This window comes from Carcharodon carcharias, chromosome 16, assembly GCF_017639515.1.
Source record: "Carcharodon carcharias isolate sCarCar2 chromosome 16, sCarCar2.pri, whole genome shotgun sequence".
Classification (NCBI taxonomy): domain Eukaryota; kingdom Metazoa; phylum Chordata; class Chondrichthyes; order Lamniformes; family Lamnidae; genus Carcharodon; species Carcharodon carcharias.
This window is the reverse complement of record NC_054482.1, coordinates 94578828-94600960: the sequence shown is the minus strand read 5'-3', so window position 1 is coordinate 94600960 and position 22133 is coordinate 94578828. Positions and strand designations below refer to the sequence as shown.

The 22133-nt window shown below is 40.7% G+C and overlaps 1 protein-coding gene across 5 annotated transcripts in view; it reads left to right on the top strand.

The window, feature by feature from the left end:
• The window catches only part of agla (amylo-alpha-1, 6-glucosidase, 4-alpha-glucanotransferase a), a 106296-nt gene that overhangs the window by 31909 nt on the left and 52254 nt on the right, over positions 1 to 22133 (top strand). For all 5 annotated transcript variants that reach the window (XM_041207897.1, XM_041207892.1, XM_041207893.1 and 2 more), the window contains exons 6-13: positions 4721 to 4902; positions 5724 to 5835; positions 5991 to 6108; positions 10385 to 10487; positions 10595 to 10692; positions 12129 to 12268; positions 15176 to 15363; positions 17801 to 17924. In XM_041207897.1, coding sequence (XP_041063831.1) covers positions 4721 to 4902; positions 5724 to 5835; positions 5991 to 6108; positions 10385 to 10487; positions 10595 to 10692; positions 12129 to 12268; positions 15176 to 15363; positions 17801 to 17924 — 1065 coding nt within the window. The remainder of the gene's footprint in view (positions 1 to 4720; positions 4903 to 5723; positions 5836 to 5990; positions 6109 to 10384; positions 10488 to 10594; positions 10693 to 12128; positions 12269 to 15175; positions 15364 to 17800; positions 17925 to 22133) is intronic.

Genomic DNA, 22133 nt, shown 5'->3' with positions numbered 1-22133 from the left:
CATCCGCATTTTGTTCATAGGCATTACCCAAGAGGTTTTAGCAAGTTATGGGTTATGATAACATCAAGAACATATATTTATACTGTGTCTTTAATTTAATAAAATTCCCTGAAGTGCATTATAAAACGAAGTACAGCACTGAGCCATATAAGGAGATGTTAGGTCAGATGACCAAAAACTTGGACAAAGTGGTAGGTTTTAAGGGGCGTCTCAAAGGTGAAAACTGAGGTAGAGAGGCGGAGAAGTGTAATGAGAGTATTCCAGCTTGGGACCTAGGGAGCTGAAGATGTGGCTATTGATGCTGGAGTGATTGAAAGCTGAGAAGTATGAGAGGTCAGAATTAGAGGAGTGCAGATATTTTAAAGGTTTGTGGGGCTGGAGGAGATGACAGCGATAGGAGGGCGAGGCCATGGAGGGATTTGAAAACAAAGATGAGAATTTTAAACTCAGTACGTTGCTTGACAGGGAACCAGTGTGGATCAGTGAGCAAAGGTGATAGGGGAATGGGACTTGGTGTGAGTTAAGACACAGGCAGCAGAGTTTTGAATGACCTCAAGTTTACATATGTTTGAATATGAGAGATACAGCCAGCTGTGCATTGGAATAGTCAAGTCTGGAGGTGGTAAAGGCATGAATGACGGTTTCAGCAGCAGATGAACTGAATGGGTGAATTTTGGCAACATTAGGGAGAACTATAGGTGGCATTAATGATGACATGAATATGAGTTCAGTAGCTCATCTCGGGATCCAATGTGACACCAAGATTGTGATAGACTGACTCGATCTCCAGGGAAAGGGATGGAATCGATAGCTGGTGAGCTGAGTTTCATGCAGGGGCGAAAATATTGGCTTTAGTCTTCCCAGTATTTAATAGGAGGACATTTCTGCTCATCCAGTAAAATAGGATATAGGAACTGGAAACTTTTTTTTACCTTCATGGGACGTGTGCATCGCTGGCTAGGCCAGCATTTATTGCAAATATCTAATTTCCCTTGAGAAGGTGGTGGTGAGCTGCTACCTTGAACTGCTGTAGTACACCTAGTGGTGCAGGTGCACCCACAGTGCTGTTAGGGAGAGAGATCCAGGATTTTGACCCAGCAACAGTGAAGGAATGGCGATATAGTTCCAAGTCAGAATGGTGATTGGCTTGGAGGGGAACTTGCAGGTGGTGGTGTTCCCGTGTGTCTGCTGCCCTTGTCCTCCTAGAAGGTAGCGGCTGTGGATTTGGGAGGTACTGTGTAAGGAATCTTGGTGAATTGCTGCAGTGCATCTTGTAGATGGTACACATGTTGCCACTGTTCATTGGTGGTGGAGGGAGTGAATGTTTGTGGATGGGGTGCCAATCAAGCAGGCTGCTTTGCCCTGGATGATAAGCTTCTTGAGTGTTGTGGGAGCTGCAGTCATCCAGGCAAGTGGGGAGTATTCCATCACACTTCTGACTTGTGCCTTGTAGATAGTGGACAGGCTTTGGGGAGTCAAGAGGTGAGTTACTCACCACAGGATTCCTAGCCTCTAACCTGCTCTTGTAGCTACAGTATTTATATGACTAGTCCAGTTCAGTTTCTTGTCAATAGTAGCCCCCAGGATGTTGATAGTGAGGGATTCAGCGATGGTAATGCCATGAATATCATGGGGTGATGGTTAGATTCTTTCTTGTTGGAGATGTTCATTGCCTGACACTTGTGACATGAATGCTAGTTGGCACCTGTCAGCCCAAGCCTGGATATCATCCAGGTCTTGCTGCATTTGGACATGGACTGATGCCTTAAGTAGTACAGCTATATTTATTTGACAAATTTATCACTTGTCAATATCAGTCTCCTTTCTTTAAAGCACCATTTTCATTCTTGATCCAGTGCAGCTGTCAGTGGAAATCTTTCCTTTTCTAAAAAATGAATGGGGGCCTGAAACTCCTCCCTTAAGTGAAATTAAGCCTCATTGCGTAACTGAACTGCAAAATTGTGTCTATTAGGTAGGCACTTCGAAATTAATTTATTTTTATTCATTCATGGGATGTGGGCTTTGTTGGCTAGGTCAGCATTTATTGCCCATCCCTAGTTTCCTTTGAGAAGGTGATTGTGAGCTGTTTTCTTGAACCGCTGCAGTCCATGTGATGTAGGTATACCCACAGTGCTGTTGGGGAGTTCCAGGATTTTGACCCAGTGACTGTGAAGGAACGGCGATACATTTCCAAGTCAGGATGGTGAGGATTTATTTTGCTCTGTACCAGTTCCCAACTATTAGCTCTAGAATTAAAATGCACTACAAAAATCCAAGGGTTGTACTACAGTGACTTGCCTGCAAAACACTCAGACCTTAATTTAATTGCACATCTTATCTGAAAGAAACACTTGTGACTGTCATGACTTCAGAGCATCCCAGGATGCTTTACAGCTAATGAAGTAATTTTATTGTAATGTAGGAAACATGGTAGGTAATTTTCACTCAGCAGGATCTTGCATCCAGCCATGCAATAAGTGACCAGATAACCTTTTTTAGTAATGTTGGTCAGGACAGCAGGGAGATCTTCTTTGAATAAGCCCCATGGGATCTTTTCCATCCACGGAGAATGCAGATGGCACAGTGATGCCATCTTGGATAATGTGCTCAAGACTTTGGAATGGAGCTTGAAGCCACAATCTTTTGACTAGGTGCTGAACGTTCTGCAACTGAGTCAAGGCCAATATTTCCACAAGTAATGGATAATCCTCTACTGTGATATCCCAGGCTGTTAAATGAATTGCTAGCTACTCCTTCAACCAGATTATCTCTCAACATTATTGTGAAGGTAGAAGGAAGAGTCTTGAAAGTGATCAAGCTTTTATTGACAATTTTGTGATCCCTTCTAACCTTTTTGATGCCCTAACATATTGATCTTTTGCAAAGTGTGCCCACTTGCAAAGTATCCCCTTGGATCCTGTTAAGTATGCTTAACATTTGCAACTTAATTATATTAACTGATTTATTTTATTTATACTTTAAGACCAAGAGATTGTGACTTTTAATTGAGGTGCATTAATTCAAATATGATGAACGATATTGTATACGTAAAGCTGGTTATTGTTGAGTTAATTTAGGGTGAGGGAGCTTGAGCATCGCTAATTTCTGAAATATGTTTTCAAAACTAATGAAACTTTCAAAACCAATTCAGCATCAAAATTGTACTATCAAAAAGGGACTTGAGACTTTCAATTTAATAATTGGATTTGAAATAGTCTTGTGTAGGCAATGCTTTTAAAAATGTCAAAGGTAGAATGTTGTCTATTTAAAGGGTAATGACTGAGTAGCAGCAGAGTACATTGGATAATGTTTGAGACTCAATATTTGCGTTGACTGACCTTGTTTTATTTTTGTAAAGGTCAGGGTACCAAATTAATTTGACACTGCTTTTTAAATGCCAAGTTAGAACTGATCTTCAGATATTCAAGGATATGTTAGTTGTGCAATTATGCAGTTTTTTTTCTCATTGAATCAATATTCTCAGTAATTCTGGGTTCTTGTGAATTATATAGGAAATATTTGAAGTTTGATTTTTATTTTTTGAGGTGTCTTATTCTTCACTTTCTTGTTAATACAATTGGCTGGTGCTAAGATATGAAAGGTCAATTCATTTGTAATGTAAACTTGGTGATAAAGATTAGACAAGATTAATATACCATGTTTATGGTTGCTTTAAAGATATAATTTACTTGTCTTCACTACCAGTCCAGTATAGTGAATTATAATAAACCATTTATAGTTAACCTAATATCTTTCTAGTTACAAAGGTGTGTGAGCTACTTTCCAGGCCTTAAGAATTTCTCCTAACTAAAGCAAATTTACAAAATTGCATTTCAGAGCAATTACTTCATCCTTATGGATGATCCCCTTCAATTTCCCACACCACCACACATACAGCTGTACACAAGCTTTTCAACAGCAGAGCTTGTAATTCTCTGTATCTTTTAAAATACGCATGAGACATGCACTTCCCTGTTCTTGCCTGTTGCGTGTTCCTGATTTTTATTGCTTGTTCTTTGGAGACTGTTCTTTCAGCAGCCTAACCATAAGTTCTGGAATTCCCTCCATAACTGCCTCCACCTTTCTACCTCTCCATCAGTTTGATGGTCCTTAATATCTGCCTTGTCACCAGTCTTAATATCTCCTGCTATAACTTGGTGTCAGATTACATTTGATAACGCTACTATGAAGGGCATTGGCACATTTTGCTGTGCTTTATAATTGCAAGTTAGTGTAATTTTTTCAAAGCTAGGAATCACTTTGTCATCTGATGTGCCAGTGTGTACCTTAGCTAACCAGAGAATTAATTAGATAACAAGTATTTTTTCTAAAATAAAACAATTGCATGGTAAAAGTTCTGTAGAACAAAACTGATCATCCTAAATTTGCTATTTGAGGCAACAGGACATTCTTTTCACAATGTAAATCAGTTTGATAGGGAATAAAGTACACTTGCTGGGCTCAATATTTCAAGAAATAATTACAAAATGGGTTGAAATATCTCAAATATGGGTTATGGTTGAATTCATTTTCTATTTGTAGTTGATATCTAGTTTAATTTTACAAAACTTTAGAATATCTTGTCATGGAATAATGCCTAGCAGAGTTAGAAAAAAGTGCATTATGAAAACTTAGTTGAAGTACACCTTTTAACCTCGAACTTTTTTTTTATATAAGGAATGCTCAACATTTGTTTTTACTTTTTTCTTTCCCTCACTAGCTGCCAACAGTGGCTGGCTGAAGAAGCACCCAGAATGTTCCTACAACGTTTTAAATTCCCCTCATTTGAAACCTGCCTGGCTTCTAGACCGAGCCTTGTGGCATTTAACTTGTGATGTGGCTGAAGGGAAATATCAGGATAGGGGACTGCCTGCTCTTATTGAAAGTGAAAGCCACCTCGATGTAAGTACAAGACAATGTTCTTTCTCTGTGCCTTTCCTTTGCTCCTTCACATCCTCCCCTCATAAAGTGCTTTAAAAGAAAACACCTGAAGCTAATTAAATAATAAATAAATTTATCTTTTCCTTCAGAATTTTCTCTTGCTCTTCCAAATATTTTGACACTCAGGCTAGTATCTCAGCCAAGTGGCTGCTGTTATGTGTGACTGCAACAGTAAGTGCGGGGAAGCTATTAAACAAAGAGAATGTTGGAATAGAACCATGTCATTAACGTGGATCTCCTAAGCACTTCTAGTATGATGGATGGCATAGCAATTTGTGGGGATGGAACCCCAGTTGCTTTTTTTTAATCCCTTATCCAGAAGAGCTATAGCCTGTTTTAACATGTCATGATTGAGATCAACACAGGTTAGGATTGAATTTGGGGTGTTCTCTTTGTAATTAGTAATATTTATATTTGTATACTCGGAACTTGTGGGAAAAAAATTAGGAGCCATAAGTATGAGTCACTTATAGATCCAATAAAGAATTCAGGAGAAGCTTCCTTACCCAGAGTATGGTATGAATGTGGAACTCTACCACAAGGAGCATTTGTGACAAATGGCATGGATGCACTTAAGTGGAAGCTAGATAAGTACATGGGCAAGGAAGGAACAGAAGCATATGCCGATCGGGTTAAATGAAGAGAAGTGGTAGGAGGCTCATGCAGTGCATCAATGGCAGCAAGGACCTGATGGACTGAATGTTCAGCACAGAAGCATACCATTCAATGTAATTCAGTGTAAAAATCTGACAGGATGTAACTATGTTTTATTCTTTTGACAGTCTATCCGCAGAATCATATGGGACGAAATCTACCCTAAACTGCGGTTATGGGAATTCTATCAAGTGAATGTTAACAAAATCCTTGATGACTTTCGAGATGCACTCCAACATGGTACACAATGAAGATTATTATATATAATATGTTATTTGCTTTGAGAGCCGATTGGATGAGATACCAAGAATACATACACATAGGAAAATTTATAGACTTTTAAATCTTAATGTTTCTAAAGCTAACAATTGTAACAATTTTGTTCTGTTTTTAAGGTGAGAAGAAAAAGTGTGACACCAAACAGCCTCTTAAGATTATCCAGGATCCTGAATTTAAGAGATATGGCAGTACTGTTAATATGAGCTTATTACTGAAAATGTTTGTACCTCGTGGGTAAGTTATGCAAAATATGCTTAAGTAATGCCATTGGAGGAAGTAGATTACAAGTCTACTTCTGTTGAGAGTCCTTTTTTGTTTAAAATTATCTAGTAGTTTTAATTATGCAATTTAAATTTACACAGGAGGTTGTCTGTTCTGAGAAAAGATATTTAGCAGATAACTCAAGTCAGTAACTTCAAATTAAGCATAGATTGTATAGTTTATTTTTTCAAATGGGGTGCCAGTCACTCCATTCCTGCCAAGAATTTGAAAATTTTCTGATCAGTATGTTTGTGTTGTCAGTCGGATATGTTTGTCGTCTTATCTTTTGACCTAGTGAAAGTGAAATTGCCAGTTTCCAAAATTTACACACAATCCTATTAAAAGATGTATTCCATTCAGCATATGCGTGTAGAAATACAAAATTTCATGTTTGTGAATATTTAAAATATTTTTGTTTTAACGCTTCATTAAGCCAAGCCTTTGAGTCTATGTATAACTAGCATTTATGCAAATAAATTTTGGTACATATAAATTAAACTGAATATATATAATGTACACTCATTCACAGTGAGTTTAAGCAAGTTGAATAAAATTTTTGATTTTATACAATCATTGTAAACTCCCACAACACAAGCGCATGTTTTGCAGTTGCAATAATGGTGAAGCTGTCAACATTTGCCATTGTTACTCTGAAACTGACCACAACTTCTGGCATCCATAGATGTGCAATTAAATGCAGAAATCTAGAAGTCTATGTTAGCGATTCCCCATTCCTCTGCAGGGTGTAGTGTTGAAGTTCTTGCAGGTGGAAATTGATTAGACATTGTAGATTTAACATGAGCTTCAACTTATAAATTATTGGCAACTCTAAAACCTTAAAGCCCTTGTCTTTTTGAATAAGAAACTTGTTTTAACTGTATAGAAAATGATAATTACTGCTAAGTTATCCCTCTAACCTTCAAAAACTAATTTCAAATGTCAAATTTCTCCATTATAAAAATTCCATAGATTTTTAAATTAATTATTTTTTTCAGTTTGTTGATACTTTAACTTAATCTTGTATAGTCTCAAATTGTATTTTACACAATTGTGAATGATACAACTTTCTTGTTATTTCCTGGTTTCTTGTTTGTGACAGTCCTTCAATGTTCAGGCTGCTTAGCCTGCTTGATGACATTATAGAAAAATGGAAAATTTATGGCATAGGAGAAGGCCATTTGGCCCATTGTGTCTATGCCAGTCGAAAAAGAGTTGTCCAGTCTAAACCCACTTATCAGCTCTTGTTCCACATCCCTGTAAGTTACAGCACTTCAACTGCATATCCCTAGATTCCATTGGCTCTTACTTGCCTGATCAGTCTGCCATGTGGAACCTTTTTAAAAGCTTTCCTGAAATTGATTTAGACAGATGCTACCCTCATCGACCGTTCTTGTTATCTCTCCAAGAATTCAATCAAGTTAATCAGACATGATCATTCCTTAATAAATCCATCATGACTGCCCTTGATTAATCACTACTTTTCTAAATTGCAATTTATAAGGGGAATGATGTTTGTCCCTCAAATCACCACCCTCTTGTTTGTAACTCTTTTGAGTACAAACATGTTTTCCATCTGTTCCTAGTCAGATGAAGTTACATTGTTTCATAGTTTGCCATTGTGAGATTTGAACTCTTGATTTTGGGATTACAAACCCAGTACCATAACCACTTGGCTATTTAGGCCAAGCTAAATTGCAATTTATTGTTTTTCATAGTTTGCCATTGTGAGATTTGAACTCTTGATACTCTTTTTGAGTAAACCTGTTTCCATCTGTTTCAGATGAAGTTACATTGTTTCATAGTTTGCCATTGTGAGATTTGAACTCTTGATACTCTTTCGAGTACAAACCTGTTTCCATCTGTTTCAGATGAAGTCACATTGTTCCATAGTTTGCCATTGTGAGATTTGAACTCTTGATCTTGGGGTTACAAACCCAGTACCATAACCACTTGGCTATTTAGGCCAAGCATAATTAACGTATCTTTGTAACTCTTTCGACTACAAACACGTTTCCATCTGTTTCAGATGAAGTTACATTGTTTCATAGTTTGCCATTGTGAGATTTGAACTCTTGAGCGTAGGGTTACAAACCCAGTACCATAACCACTTGGCTATTTAGGCCAAGCCTAAATCATTCTGACATATATTGTCAGAATAGTTGCCTTTGAGAAGATGGCGTTGAGCTGGCTGGAGTGTAACTCTTTCGAGTACAAACCCTTTCCCATCTGTTTCAGATGAAGTTACATTGTTTCCAATTGTGAGATTTGAACTCTTGATACTCTTTCGAGTACAAACCTGTTTCCATCTGTTTCAGATGAAGTCACATTGTTCCATAGTTTGCCATTGTGAGATTTGAACTCTTGATCTTGGGGTTACAAACCCAGTGCCATAACCACTTGGCTATTTAGGCCAAGCTAAAATGCGATTTTCGTGGCTTAGCATCTCTTTCTTTTGTAACTCTTTCGAGTACAAACCCGTTTCCATCTGTTTCAGATGAAGTTACATTGTTTCATAGTTTGCCGTTGTAAGATTTGAACTCTCGATCTTGGGGTTACAAACCCAGAACCATAACCACTTGGCTATTTAGGCCAAGCTCTAAATTGCAATTTAAGATTTTAACTCACTCAAACACATTCATTGTTTCATAGTTTGCCATTGTGAGATTTGAACTCTTGATCTTGGGGTTACAAACCCAGTACCATAACCACTTGGCTATTTAGGCCAAGCTTTAAATTGCAATTTAACGAAGTTACATTGTTTCATAGTTTGCCATTGTGAGACTTGAACTCTTGATCTTGGGGTTACAAGCCCAGTATCATAACCACTTGGCTATTTAGGCCAAGCTTTAAATTGCAATTTAAGCTGCAGCTCAGAATTTCTTTCAATAATTTGTTTCAGCTGAGGTTAAGCTGACAGGCTTGTAATTACTCAGACTATCCCTTTCTCCCTTTTTAAACAACAGTACAATGTTAGCAGTCCTCCAACACCATGCCTACTGCTAGAGAGGATTGGAAAATGATGGTCAAAGACTGCTCAATTGTTTCCCTTAAGAGCCTGGGATACATTTCATCTGGCCTGACATTTTTACTTGCTTTCAAAGATGCTTAATACTTCTTCTCTGGTTGTTCATCCAATATTTCACAACCTTCCTCCTTAACTACAATAACTCTCTTTGCCTGTTTTGTGAAAACATGCAAAACATTCATAAAGAATCTTGCCCGCGTCCCTCACATAAGTTACCTTTCAGCCTGTACTCTTACCTTAGTTATCCTCTTGTCCTTATGAATTCCAAAAAGCTGGACAACAGCTAACAGGCTAACTGAACAAGAAAGTTATAAATTTCAGTTAGAGTGGAGATCTGCTTCTTCAATAACGTGATTTTGTAATTACTGCAATTCAATGCTTAATGTTAAACATAATCAAATGAATAATCTGTTCCACATTGTCTGTCTTAGGGGGTGCTGCAGCTCATCATCCATTTTTTATATGGCTCTGTGTAATGGAGAACTTTCCTAAAGTAGCCCTTCTATAATGCGTTAATAGTTTTGTGATGGCTCGAAAAGAAAGAAAAATGAAACTTCCCTGAGATGAGATATGTTAAATAATAAGTAAATGGAATGTTTAAGAGAAGTTGGAATGTTTAGGAGAAGTTGTTAAGCTAAAGGATGGAAAGGCGCTGGGACCAAGTGGATCCATCTGCCCTCTCCGGTGAACTTGAAAGATCCCACAGCATCCTCTGTCCTTAAATCCGAAAATGTCTTTAAAAAAAAAAGCACTTTTTTTGAATCTCATCCACCTTTAACATGAAAAGTCGAGCTGTTTGAACTTGCGATTTTTGTGGTGAACATGTCAAAAATAATACAGGCACTCTGTATTTATTATTCAGTGATACATCTCACTTTTCTAGCCATTTTTATTTATTTTAGACTAACCTAGACTTAGGCTGATGTAAGTTTATATGTGGTATCCGAAAATCAAAATTATCTGAAATCCAAAATGCAATCGGCCCCAAGGGATTCTGATAAAGGGTACTGACCTGTACTTGAAAGAGCAAAAGAGTTATTTTGCGATCTTGGCCAATATTTATCCATCAACCAACATCACTAAAAGCAGACCATCTAGTCATTGTCTCACTGCTGTTTGCCCAAGGCCATGAAAGATGCTATGGAAATGCAAACTCCCTGCTCACTAAACATGAGGCTTATGCTGGAAACTGTTCATATTTTCTCTTAAATATTCTCTTTAAAGTAATAGGCCAGATGAAATACAAGAATGCTGCAACTGGGTCAGTAAAAAATTGGAAGAATTAAATATGGAACGCTATCAGGAAGCGCATTGGCATCAGGAGCAGGCAAGTTTTACTTAATTTTTGCTCCTGTCTTGCATCCCCTAAGTGAACTTTAATCAGCTGATTTTTTTGTTGTCATCAAGCAATCTAATACAGTTTTGTACCTTCAGGCTGTGAACTGCACGTTGGCGACTGTAAGTTATGAGCGCCTGGCAAACTATGGCCCCAGACTTGGACCTGTAACTGAAAAGCATCCTCTAGTGACCAGGTACAGTGATGAAATCACTAAAAACCACCACTCTCAAGCTCATTTAGTATGTAAAATTCTTTGTAGAATACTGCTACATTTGTATGATAGTAATGCTTTCTGTGGGATGACTAGTTTGGCTATCCTTTTGATGGCCTCCTGAGAAGCTGAGTGGAGAAATAAGGTACCTTCCAAAACAGATTATAATGGCAAGGTGATGTGTTCCATGTCCTGGGACTCTGCCCACAATTGCACTTTGGGATGCCCTTGTCACCGTTTACGAAGCATATAATTGCATTGTCCATGCTCTGCATGGATTTGATTGAGTGACAAAAGTCACTGTCTTTCGGGAGGTTGAAGTGAGGGACCTCTGCTGCTGGGTCAGTGATGAGGTGTTAGTTCTTTCTGCTACATGCATCCCACAATTCTGTCCACCTGGATAGTGGTTTGATATCAGCTGCATGAATATTAGCTGTTGTTTCCCCGAATGGCTGGCACAATTTTAAGTGCTTTCTTGCTGGGGATTTTGCGTGTTTGTGAATGGGAAGGTCAATGTTTGTCCCGACTTGTTCCAAATCGTGGAGCAGGATGACATCAGATGAATATGAGATGCTGCAATGTGAGACAGCACCTAGAGCCACTCAGTTTATGTGGACTTGTGTCATTGACAGCTTCTACTTGGCAACTTTTTTTAGCTGAACATCCACAATCTTGGAGTGGTGGCTGCAGTACCATGAGGCAGACCATATTCGCCAGCAGAGTAAACTAGGGTCGTTGTTGCAGTGCAAAGAGCCCTGGTTTTACCCATGACATTTGAGAGTTTTCAGACCAGGTTCATCCTGTTTTACCTTGAAAAAGAGTGAGACAATTTTATCCTATTGGAAAGCTTCTGTCACTGGTTCATTACTAGGTCTAGGTGTTAGATCAGCTTGAAAGATCACTAGTGCTGGCACTCTACTTACCTGTGAGCAAGCTGCCTGAATGCTTTCCTCAAAGGGACCTGGCACAATGGGTTGATCATTGGACTTTTAATTCTGGAAGCTGGGATTAACAGGATTGAAATCTACAAAGATTCTACACAAAATACATTTAGACAGTTTCTACTCCATTCCCAAAAGGGAGGTCTGTAGAGAACTGTCCCTAATTTCAGTAAATGCAACTACTGCAGGGTTATAGTAAGAAAAATGTGCTCGTATTTTGGCTAGTTGTTGGATGAGCACTTTGCTTGCTTCAGTAACAGAAAAGTTAGTGAATTTTCATCTTGTAAAGGAGTTTGCATTAAATATTTGAGATACAGTGTATTAAGCCCCACAGGCTCAGGATACTCAGTCTAATTGTATGACTGCAGTGGGACCTGTTTACTCTTCAAAATTGGTGTGTCTTGCCAATGCAGCTAAGTGCACTCTAAGCATGCACAAACTCCACGTCTTTTTAAAAATTATATGCTTTGCATGCAGATACTTCACGTACGATTTTGAAGTGATGCCTTTGGAGCAGGAGGAGCCAATGATGTATCAACCAGAGAAAGCAGTGTATTTTATGGCCCATAATGGCTGGGTGATGGGTGATGACCCTCTAAGAAATTTTGCTGAGCCAGGTGAATTATTTGTACTTTCATAGATTATATTTTCATAGAACTGAAACAAAAGTATTTTGCGAAAGAGAAAGCAACTGAGGTTAAAAACTATGGGAATATTTCATCTTGGTAAAAATGCATAAGGAATGTCATTTGGCCTGTTTTAGGTTATACACTCAATAAGCGCCCTCACAAAGCCATCTAATTTCATTTAAATAGTTCCAAGGTTTTAACCTTCAGGACTCCACTGTATTGATCACTCTGTACAATGAAAAACATTCTTGACAAAGTATGAAGGAGGACTTTTGAACATGGGTCTTACATTTGGACTTTTACCAGTTTAAACATATGGTCCTTTATTCTACTATTTCAAGGTCAAATTGTTGTTCCCTACTACACTTTTATCATGTAAGGATCATTTAAAATTTCCTGTCAAAGTTGTGTGTTAGTTATGAAAGGTAAATGAAACAGTGGTAGTAGAGTCAAGAACCAGAGGGCATAAGAGCCAGACACCATGAGAGAGAATTGTTTTTGCACAGGAATGCACTGTCTGCGAGCGTGTTGGAGGCAGATTCAATTGTGGCTTTCAAAAGGACGTTGGATAAACACCTGAAGAGAGAAAATTTGTGGCCTTTGGGAAAACGGCATGGGAGTAGCTCGTGCAGCGAGCCTGCATGGACATGAGAGGCTGAGTGGCCTCCCTCTGTGCTGTAACCGTTCTAAGATTCTCTTTGCTGTCATAATGCTTTTCACATTAATTTGAAACTCTGTAGTATTTTCATTGCCTTCAGTTGCCAAAGTTCTAAAACATCGAAAACCCCATGAGATGCTGAGGAAACTTGCCTTAGCTTGATAGAACTGTTTAAGTAAATGGCATTTCTGTCTTTGTGGATTATTCCTGTATAATTGAAAGTTTTTCATATCTTTAAAATTTTTTTAAATAAATTACTTCATATTTAATTTGAATTCATGCAATAGTTTAATTGAAGATAGGTAGTCTAAGTTAAAAGGTCTATCTTATGACCTGCTGTCCCTTGAAAGGTGATTACTTAGGTAGAATGTGATGTAAAACCTAGACATTCAAGTTAGATTGTTATTTCATGTTATTAAGAAATGTTTCACATAAAAGTCAGCAAAATGGTTGCTTTAGAAAAGTTCTCTTGAAAATTTCTTTCCTTAAAATTTGTCACTTTATCACATAAGCAACCTAATTAAACCCAGCAGATTTGTTACCTGAAGCTTATAATGAGATAGGATGATGGATTTATCCCACAAGCAGTTGAAAGTGAATGCAGAAAAATAAAAAATTATATATTTGATGTGAAGAACAAGGAAAGGAAATATAAACTAAGGGATTCAATTCTAAAGGAGATGGAGGAACAGAGACTTCGAGGTATATGTGCACAGATCATTGAAGGTAGTTGGGCAGATTGAGAAGACGCTTAAAAGGTCTATTGAATCCTGGACTTTATAGAGGCATAGGGCAGAAATTTTCGCTCAGCAGGCGGGCATCCACCTGACCCGCTCGAGCATGGAATGATACATGTGGACGTTGGCCGAGCGTGCTGATGTCAACGTGCAGTCCCACGATAATTTGGTCAGTGGGCATGCGCCGGAGCCGCTGACAATTAAAAGGCCTGTTAAAGCCATTAAGTAATCATTAACTCTTTTGCTGCCTGCCCAACCTAACGGTTGGCGGGCCGGCGAAAAGCCCAAGCGGGATGAGGTTTCCAAAAGCAAATAAAGATAAAATAAAAGTTTTAAAATTGATTTAATAACATGTCCCTGCTCACGTGACAAGAGTCACATGAGGGGAAATGTTTTATTACATTTTTAGTTTCTTGATTTTCTCTTTTTTTTTAAACAGCACTTAATTTCCCTGAGGCAGTTCTGTGCCCCAGGGAGATCTATGAAGCGCTCACTCGTGCACATGCGCAAAGTTGACGCTTGGTCCCCTCATCCTCCTCTTTTTGCGCACACCCCACAGGCAGCACTCAGCGCTGCCACTCGCGTTTCATGCTAGGCAGGCCGTAATGGCCTGCCAGCGCGAAATCGTGGTTCGGTCCCGATCATGAGTGGCGGTCGACTTCCCGACTGCCTGCCAAGAGCAAAATTCTGCCCATAGAGTACAAAAGCAAAGAAGTTATGATGAACCTTTACAAAGGGCTGCTTTGACCTCAACTGGAATGTTGTCTAGTTCTGGGCACTGCACTTGAGGATTGTGAAGGCTTTAGAGAGGGTGCAGAAAAGATTTCCAGTAATGGCCCCAGGTGTGAAGGATTTGAGCTATAAAAGATAGATTGGAGAAGTTGGGATTATTCTCCTTGCAGAAGAAAAAAATGAGAAGATTTGGAAGAGGTATGCAAAATAGTGAGTGGTTTAAAGTAGATAGAGAAACTGTCAGAAGGCCAAGAACCAGAAGACACAGTTGCAAAGTTATTAGCAAAGAATCAAAGAGAACTTGAGGGAAAACAGTTTTTGAGAAGCAAGTGGTTAGAATCTGGAATGTACTGCCTGAGAGGGTGATCTAATTACTATACACATTGGTCTAATTACTATACTTTTTTATTATCATAGTTTGTAATGCTTACCGAAGAAGAGAATTGGATAATTATCTGAAGAGGGAAAATTTACAAGTCTATGGGGAAAGAGCAGGGGAATGGGACTGGTTAAATACCTCATGCAGAGAGTTGGCACAGGTTCGGCAGGCTAAATGGCCTCTTTCAGTGCAATAACTATTTTATGAAGGGATGAGCGTATTTAGCCAAATGATCTTTTCTTGTTTCTCAATCCTAAAAATGCTTGTATTCCATTTTCCAGTCTTTGCCACGGCAATATTTCTTATGCCATTATCACAAATTCTGTAATTCTTTTTTGAAGTGCTTTCAATTCCTATATATTTTAAGAAATTGGGTTTTATTATCATAGGTTCTAATGTTTACCTAAGAAGAGAATTGATTTGCTGGGGTGATAGTGTTAAACTGCGATATGGAAAAAAGCCTGAAGACTGCCCTTACCTTTGGGCTCACATGCAGAAGTATACAGAAATAACAGCCAAAATCTTCCATGGGGTGCGGTTAGACAATTGCCATTCAACACCTATTCGTGTCGCTGAGGTACAGACTAAGTTTTCTCCTGTCTATTAAGTTTTTTAAGTAACTGTTTGAACATGCATGTTACTAACAATAGATCTTATTTAAAGATGTTTCGGGCTTTAATTTAGGGTAGAATGTATTTTCAGTTGCTATTATGCACATACTGGCTCTGTACTCTGAGTCAGGACTTCCACAAGGTGGCTTTCCAGCTACAAAACTGGCCGATTGTACAAGGTCCAAACAATTTCACTTAAATTGTGCTATATCGCCCAATTCGTTTGGTTTCTAATGTTTCTTTGAAGTAAGGGTATCCAATCTTTTGTCATTTTCAGCTGAGTGGAGCACCTAGGATGGAGGGTATGATAGGTGCTTAACATGGGCCCTTAGGAACCTCATGTGAAGTTTAAATGTTTCGATTAATTTGTATACATCTGAAGTTCCTGAAACTAAGAGGCTCTGTGTTGCCAACAATGAGACAACAGTGCTTAAAAACAACTCCGTCTAAGCCTCCAAGCCTACAAAGTAAGGCATATAAATGCATTAAGGACAGAATCGCTCTCGATGTCAAGGGTTGGATTCCCAAGGCTAGGGCGGCCTTACAGCCACGGGTTGGATACCCCTGTCTTAAAGGTGTTTTTTTTCCAATAAGTAACTGCAGAGTCGTGACTAGATTATACAGTACTTCAGTGGTTTCTATTTTACAACTGGGGCTATAGCAGTGCTTCCCAAACTTTTTCCCACTGTGACAGTATTTTGAGGCTGACCACCTTGCCGTGGTCCCAGAGTAAGAGTCAGGTAGGGAGATAGAGCTGTGAGAGCAGGGGTAGAGCTGTGAGAACAGCTGTGAGAGCTGTTAGAGTTTTATCTTTTTGCTTTTATCATAGCTGTGAGAACAGGTTGGGTGGGGAGTGGAGAGCTGTGGGGGGGACTTTGAGGGGAAAGTGCTATTTAAACGGCAGGGTTTTTAAGTAAAAAGCACCTATTTCACTGGCTTTTTTGGAGCAGGGCTCAGGCCTTAAAGATCAGTCAGGCCATGTCCACCATTTTTTTTAAAAAAAAGTGAGGATTTAAAGTGACCTCGCAACTGTTAAGACTAGGTTGGTGCTCCATGGCAGCCATTGCTGCCTCAGCTTTTGATGCCAAAATTTCATCTCACGACACCTCTGGGGGCCATGACACACAATTTGGGATGCCCTGGGTTACCTGACTTACTCATTGCTCAGAGCCAGTCATTGTGTTAATATCATCTTCATTGATTAATGGTGTGGGAAACAATTAACCTGCCTTTTCTTTAAAGTTGTCAAACAGCAGGTACAATAATGGTGACAGCCTTACTTTAGATTAGAAATTTACTGTTATTAGGCAAAATTTTAATTTAGAGTTATGAAAGGAAACTGCTGCGAATGTTGATGAGAAGTTAAATGACCATCTCAAATGATAAAATAAGCAATAGGCAAGTATTCTCATTCATACTGCAAATGGGAATTATTAGTTTCCACCTTGATGAAAATATGAACACATTTTGGATGACTATACATGCTCACTCTTGACATAAGTGTTCTGGTTCAATTTCAATGCTGAAGTATAACCTTACTCAGGCTAGAGTGTGTGCTGTGATTTGTATCATTCTTTATTCAAAAGGTAAATGTTTGGAGAAATTTTCAGGGCCATGTGAAAGAACAGAAATATTCTGATGAATTGGGTAGCTCCTTTGAAGAAATGTTGGACCAAATGGCTGCATTCTATACTGCATGATTCTATGATTTATAACAGTGGTCTCACCAATGAAACTAGCATTATCAAGTTTGATGATGAAAGGAAGTCAAAATTATAAAAGTTTCTGAAATAAAAACAGAAAATGCTAGAAAAACTCAGCCAGATCTGTGGAGAGAGAAACAGAGTTAATGTATGAAAAAGAGTCATACGGACTCTAAACGTTAACTCTGTTTCTCTCTCCACAGATCCTGCTGAGGTTCTCCAGCATTTTCTGTTTTTATTTCAGATTTCCAGCATCCACAGTATTTTGCTTTTACCTCACAAGTTGAGGTTTAGTGAGGTTCAGTTCTAACATTCATTTGTCAACTGTCTGGGAATTAGCAGGCTCATTCAAGGTACTTGAAGAGACCTGACTTCAGAAAATGTAAAATAACCTTAAAGAGCATGTTACTGAAACTGTTCTTTCTCTTTTTCATCCCTTCATTCTATTTCTGACTTAAAATTTATTTTACTTTCTCTTTTACATGTGAGATATATTTAACATTGACATTTGCTCCCTTCTAACACTCTCAATTTCCCCAACATCTCACCAACCTCCCATTTTGCTAAATTAATTCTTCTGCACAATTTTTTTTTCCATCTTGATCTCACCTTTATGCCCAATCTGGGTTTTTGGTTTTGTTTTGCCTTGCTTCCTTTTTTTTTTATCTCCATTCCTTGGCCTCTGCTTTCTCACCTGCAGTATATGCTGGACACTGCCAGAAAAATACGACCTAACTTGTACGTAGTAGCAGAACTATTCACTGGAAGTGAAGAGACGGATAATGTCTTTGTGACTAAACTTGGCATAAGTTCCTTAATACGAGGTAAGCGTGACAGTTTTCTGAATACAGTGTACTAATATGGCGATGGATTATTATCTTTATAAGCATTGCACGCATGAGTTGTGTAATTATGTTGTTTCCTAAAAGGAGATTTCTGCATTTATATATGCATATTGATTTACTGTTTACTAGGTTATTTTCTAAGGTGTTTCAGTGATTCAAGGGGTTAGTTGGGCCAAGCAGAGCTAGAGAACAGGAGTATGTAGGGCAGTAGGAAGATGTGTGAAGCGAGGTGAAAGAGAGGAGAAGGAGTAAGAGAAGAGAATAGGAAAGTCACTAGAAGGGAGGGGCGAGTGGGTGGAAAAAGTAGAAAGACGGATGTGGTGAGTGACAGCCAAGGATCAGGACCAAAGCAAAGAGAGAACACAAAGTTGGGTTTGCAGCTGTGAAAGGTCAGCTGGGTGGAGGGATGCTGGGCATTGGGCTCAAGGTCCCAAAAAAATGATGTCTGGGGGTGAGGCTGATGGAGGATTTTTATGGGGAGTAAAACGAAGCACTTTTTTGTAAAGTTTTACAAGAATTTCAGTCGGGGATGGAGGGGCTGGGGGTGCCAGGTGGGGGCTGGATTTCTTCAATGCTGGGGAAAAAGTGTGACTTGTGGGGTTACCAAGGAATGAACAGCTCAGGAGGTTGGTAAGCCAGTGGTGTAGAACAGAGTGTCGGTGGGACTACAAATCTCATGAAGGAGATGAATCCTGAATTGCTATTGTGAGCATGAAAGGAAACTAGCCACACAGGAGGCTTAAAGAGACTTGTGCAGGGACCAAATTTTACAAAATTTGTTTACATTCAATGTTGCAAACATATAAATGCAAGTGAAAAGGCAAGATATCTTGTAAATGGAAAAGAAAGAAAACAGATGTTACTCAAGGAAGGCATTTATATAATGAGGCAGGCTGACTGAATTTTGGATCCCAAGTTAGCAAGTGTTGGATGCAGGTGCTAGTTTTCTATTATATTATGATATCCCTGCTTTACAGAAATGCGCATAGGGATTGGTGCCAGTCTGATAGAATAAAAACTCTTTTGTAGTAAATATATGCAAAGACTGCCCAACTTCCTGAGTCCCAGTGCACTTTCTCATCTGTTTGTCTACTAACTAGCACTTCACTTTTAATCCAGATCATGGAAAAGGTGCCAGTGCTCTTTGAATGTTTGGCCATGGAGGAAGTTACCAGTTGATAGATAAACAGCTGGCTGATCTTGCAATCAAAATGCACTTTAATCACTGACAATTCAGAATCTAACATTAAACAATGCATTAAAATACAGCATGTTTTCACTAAGACGAAGTGGTTGTTTCACCTAGTACCTCCCTCCAGAGCCAAGTGGGTAGAAGGACAGGGCACCAGCACATTGCACACATTCCTAGTCAAAATGAAATTGCTGATGAGTGTGAAGCCTTTGAAAAATTTGTCCGAGGTGATTGTATAGCATGCCGAGAGCGTCTAATATATCTGACAAGTTGGCTTAGTATGTAGTTTTGAGATTCCTTAACAAATTGCCTTGTACTTGATAATGAGATGCCCTGGGTTTGCATGTTATGTTAGCTGCATATTAAGTTGCATTATCAAACCTCAGCTAATTCAATGTTTAAAACATATTGAATTCCATGTACAATGCACTTGGTTTTCTCCATTTCGGTGCCCTTGCCATTAGGAGAGAGCTATAGATCATTGCTTTCAGTGCTGAGGGCACAATTTAAACAGTGAGTTGCTTTGTCCTGTTGTATTAGTTTTCCACCCCTCTTCCCTCTAACCCGGCCCACTCAAATTTACTAAATCACATTAAATATTTTGAGGGGGTACCTTTGTTTATTTTTGCATGGGTGGAATTTTCTGAGCCTGCTGGCAGCAGGCGTGATAGGTGACGTGTGCGGAAAATATGGCGTGAAGGCAGGTCGCGATTGACCACTCAGCCTGCTGACAGCGGGCCGCGTTTCCTGCCATTGGTCGGCGGGGAGCTAATCGTAATACATCAGCATGTAATTAAAAGGCCATCTTGCCAGGCTCTTGGAACCCCGGCAGATTGTCCGTCCACCTCGGCGGGAAAGCACGCCGATGTGTTTCACAACAGCACGCAGCTGACGCGCACTTGGCGGCCTTCACTTTGGGGGAACTGAGGTGAGTGAGCAGTAGCATTCTCCTCAGCTCGCCCGTTGTTTACGGCTTCGGGGGATGGGGCCAACTGATGCCTGGCCCCGGAGGCGACTGCTGAGGTGGCGGGGTATCCGGAGGCAAGAGCTGGCCAGCCTCAGCCTGAGGGGCGGGAGGTGTGCGGGGTCAAGTGCTGGCGAGCTTAAGAGACGACCATTGTCGTTTGGTGAGGTGGGGTCAAATGTTGCCCTGGCACTGCAACCCACACACAGGATCATGGTGGTGGGGGTCAGGGTAATTGAGGGAAGTGGCCACACATTAGGGACACCTTATGAAACTGACCATGCTGCTGCAGCTGAGATATATCACTGTGGCTGCGTCTGATCTGATTGGGGTTGGGCTCCTATCTGCCAGCCCACGCAAGCAACACAGGCATCAAAGGGCCACCTAGTGCTCCAGACCTCATCTCCACCCCAACACCTTGCACAGACTTTGAGTCCGCCACCACTTTATTGGACCATGGAGCAGTTGGACTACACATGTTGTACAATCTCCCTGCCAATGCTAGCTGTGTAGCAGTCACTGCTGGAGGCACTCACAGCGCCTTGCAATCTCAGCATCGCGGTTTGAATCAGTGTCCCCCATATCGCAGGTTGACAGGGCAGTCATGCAGCGCACTCATCTCTGGCTATCCGAGGGGTGACCAGCGCTCTCCGGGAAGTGTTAAAGGGCGGTCACACAGGGCCAGGAAAGGTGCTAAATACAGCCATGATAACCACGCCTCTCTCTCTTTCATGCTGCAGGAGGACCACGTCAGGATCATGAATCCTGGTGACATAGCTGTATGCCTGATGGCCTACAGAGACCATAGAAGATGGAGGAGAGAGTGACTGAGGCACCTGGCTGTGCAAAGGCAGGTGCAGCAACCTCACAAAGAAGGGACAGCAGGGGCTCTTGCACATACTGCCCAGGAGTGACAGCGAGCCATGACTGTTCACCTAGCTTCACCCAGGGTGTATAGACGCCGCCTGCCATTCCTGCAGATGACTGAGAACCAGTGTTGCTAATGACTCCATGCCTAGGGAGCTGGTAGCGCACATCTGCCACTTACTGCAGTACTTGGCGCCAAGGGGACATGGAGGGCATCCACTGCCAGTGGCTGTGAAAGTGACCGTTGTGCTCAATTTCTATGCCAGTTGCTCCTTTCAGATCTCCTCAGGTAACCTCCAAGGGATTTCACAATCCGCCACCCATAAATGCATCCATGAGGTCACGGATGCCATCTTCTCCATGGCACGCAACTTTGTGCATTTCGACTGGGACCGGGACAGCTAGGATGCAAGGCCCTTTGGATTCACCCTGATCTCTGGATTCCCACAGGTGCAGGGTGCGATTGACTGCACTCATGTGACGCTCAGGTCTCTGTCGCTACACTTGCTGGACTTCCAAGGGCTTCCAATCACTGAACATGTAGCTGGTGTGCAACCACCAGAAACGCATCCTGCAGGTGTGCGCACAGTTTCCAGGGAGTGTGCACGATGCCTACATTCTAAGCCACTCGCAGATCCCTGCAGTCTTCCAGGGGGGTCCACAGAGGGTGCAGGGTTGGCTCCTTAGGGACAAGGGCTACCCGCAGAGGCTGTAGCTGATGACATCTGTTTGGCGGCCTCAGACTGCAACAGACCGACACTATAATGAGGCTCATGCAGCAGCTCACAACTTGGTGGAGTAGACCATCGGGATGCTGAAGATGTGGTGCCTGGACAGGTCTGGTGGAGCCCTGCAATACAGTCCACAGAGGGTGTCACGCATCGTCATCATCTGCTGCACCCTTTACAGCCTGGCACTCCAACGGGAAGATGAGTTGGCTGAGGGAGAGGTAGAGGAGCTGGAGGTCTCCTCGGATGAGGAGGATGCTTACGGGGATGAGGGTGAGGGGTCCTCGGTGACAATGACGGATGATGCTCTCGCACTGGCTAGATGAGGCAGCCGCACTCAGGAGGCCCTCGTAGCTGCCGGATTTGTGGAGGGTGATGACCATGCAGTGAGGTGTCTCCATAGACGCTCACATCGCAGTTGTGAACGTTTGACTCCA